This window comes from Nicotiana sylvestris, chromosome 2 (assembly GCF_000393655.2).
Source record: "Nicotiana sylvestris chromosome 2, ASM39365v2, whole genome shotgun sequence".
NCBI classification, from domain to species: domain Eukaryota; kingdom Viridiplantae; phylum Streptophyta; class Magnoliopsida; order Solanales; family Solanaceae; genus Nicotiana; species Nicotiana sylvestris.
In genome coordinates, this window is record NC_091058.1 from 10,724,527 (window position 1) to 10,726,936 (window position 2,410).

Consider the following 2,410-nt stretch of genomic DNA (forward strand, 5'->3'; position numbering starts at 1 on the left):
CCGAATTAGAATACTTTGGAAAACCCACGTTCTGGGCTCATTCATTCAGGAACTGGTGGAACTCCAAGCGAGTCGCGTGATGGCGAACCAGGTAACATAGTTAACTCTTATTTACAAAGTTTAGTTCTAACCCTACAGAAGCAGCTTAACGAACAAAGCGATCGCATAGAATAAATACCTGGAGTACCACCTGTAATCAAAGGAATAGACATGGATAAATACTCATAACAACCATGGAAGCCTAGTGCTGTTCCGGTGTCAATACCGAAGAAGTTTAAGATGCCCGATATTCGAAAGTATAATGGCACAACTAATCCACGAGACCACGTGACTGCATTCACAACTAGTGTGAAAGGCAATATTGCACCAAACAAGAAATCGAATGAGTGTTGGTCAAGAAATTTGGTGAAACACTCACCAAGGGAGCATTGACATGGTATTCTCTCTTACCCGAAAATTCTATAAATTCTTTTACTGAGCTTGCAGATTCATTTATCAAAGCGCATTCGGGAGCTCAAAAAGTCAAAAAAAAAGAATGGAAGATAATTTCAAAATCAATCAAAGAGATTCAGAGTTGCTTAGAGAGTTCGTGGATAGGTTCCAGCGTGAAAGAATGACGCTACCATGCCTACCTGATAGCTGGGCAGCTATATATGGCTTTTGAATGAGAAAAGCTCAGAAGCCACGAGATGAATCAAGGAAAGTCTACATGAATTTCCAGCAACAACCTGGGAACAATAGATACAGTATGAAGCTAAGGATAGAATAAGACACTATCTCCCGGTCTCAAAAAGAGGAGAAGGTGAGTTCAAGACATGCAGAAATCGAAAAAAAGGTCTAGTATAAATAGATACGAACCATATATGGGCCCAGCAGGGAAAGACTCACGATCAAAGCAGGACAATTCAAGGTATGATCATAGATCAAGGAATAGAGAGTCATACTCATCATCGAGGTTTGGAAACGATCGAAACACGCGAGAGACGTGAGATGATGATAGAAACTTGAAGGCAAGATTTGGAGGTTACAATTTTAATGTCAGTATTTCAGAGTAGTAGCCGTATTAAGAAGCATTGGTGATAAGGTTCGGTGGCCAAAAGAAATGGGATCAAATCTAAATAGACGTAATCCTGACCACTGGTGCGAATTTCACAACAATCATGGTCATAAAACAGCAGATTGTAGTTTGCTACAAGGAGAAGTCGACCATCTACTGAAACAAGGGTATCTTACTGAATTATTTAGTGAAAAAGGTAAGCAAGCATACATGAAGAAGAGGCAGGAGCCCCCTAAACCTCGTTCTCCGAAAAGGACCGTTAATGTTATAAGCGAGGGCGAGGAAATCAATGGCGTAACATATACGGCGGCCAATAAAGTTTCTAAGGTTACAATTACCTACAGGAAATAGGTCCGACATGTTCTGGAGGAAGAAAGTATTATATTTGATAATGCAGATGCGGACGGCGTGTTAACTCCACAAAACGATGCACTGGTAATCTCTCTACTTGTACATGAAACTAATGTGAAACGAGTTTTGATTGATCCAGCTAGTTCTGTGAATATTATTTTGCTAAGAGTACTAAGCGAGATGCAAGCTAAAGATAAGCTAGTACCTAAGGCACATACTTTGTCTGGCTTCGACAATTCAAGCGTTATAACAAAAGGGGAGGTAACACTTACAACATTCGCAGAAGGGGTGGTCAAAGATACGAAATTCCAAGTGGTAGAGATGGAAATGGCTTACAATATGATTCTCGGGAGACCGTGGATCCACGAGATGGATGTTGTTCCATCTACCTTACATCAAGTTATTAAATTCCCATCACTATGGGGAATACGTGAAATCCGTGGGGATCAACAGACTTCCAGAAGCATCAATTCTGTAGTAGATTCAAGTATGAAAAATGAAGAAAAGTAGCAATTACAGAATCCGGTTGAGGATAACACGACACAAGCCTCAACTGAACAAGGATGGACAGATATGGACTCAAGGCTCGATTCCATTCAAGAACCAGAAGAAAATGAAAATATCAAAACAACAATTGAAGAACTGGAGGTTGTAGAGTTATTTGCACTATGGCTTGAAAGGAAAGTCTACATTGGGGCCAACTTAATCCACGACATGAAAGGTAAGTTGAATGAATTTTTAAAAACTAACGTGGATTGTTTCTCCTGGTCCCATTCTGATATGACAGGAATACCCCCAGAAGTAATGACTCACAAGTTAAATGAAGATCCATCGTATCTGCCAGTCAAGCAAAAGAAGGGAAAGCAGGGGACTTACAAAAATCAGGTGATTCAAGATGGGGTTTAAAAACTATTAAAAATCGGGTATATACGCGAGGTAAACTATCCTAATTGGTTAGCCAATACTGTGGTAGTATCGAAAAAGAATGGCAAATGGCGAGTT

The 2,410-nt window shown here is 40.1% G+C and overlaps 1 protein-coding gene across 1 annotated transcript; it reads left to right on the forward strand.

Moving 5' to 3' along the window:
- The first annotated feature begins 1,102 nt into the window (after nucleotides 1-1,102).
- Nucleotides 1,103-1,918, forward strand: LOC138882380 (uncharacterized). The gene is made up of 2 exons (XM_070163090.1): nucleotides 1,103-1,253; nucleotides 1,455-1,918. Exons 1-2 carry the CDS (start codon nucleotides 1,103-1,105, stop codon nucleotides 1,916-1,918), a joined length of 615 nt encoding a protein of 204 aa, XP_070019191.1.
- Nucleotides 1,919-2,410: the final 492 nt, after the last annotated feature.

Excerpts from the sequence above, each read along its gene's own strand:
- LOC138882380 (XM_070163090.1), top strand. The coding sequence starts at position 1,103 with ATGGGATCAAATCTAAATAGACGTAATCCTGACCACTGGTGCGAATTT. Across the intron at positions 1,254-1,454 it reads TGAATTATTTAGTGAAAAAG|ATGCGGACGGCGTGTTAACT; the intron begins GTAAGCAAGCAT and ends TTGATAATGCAG.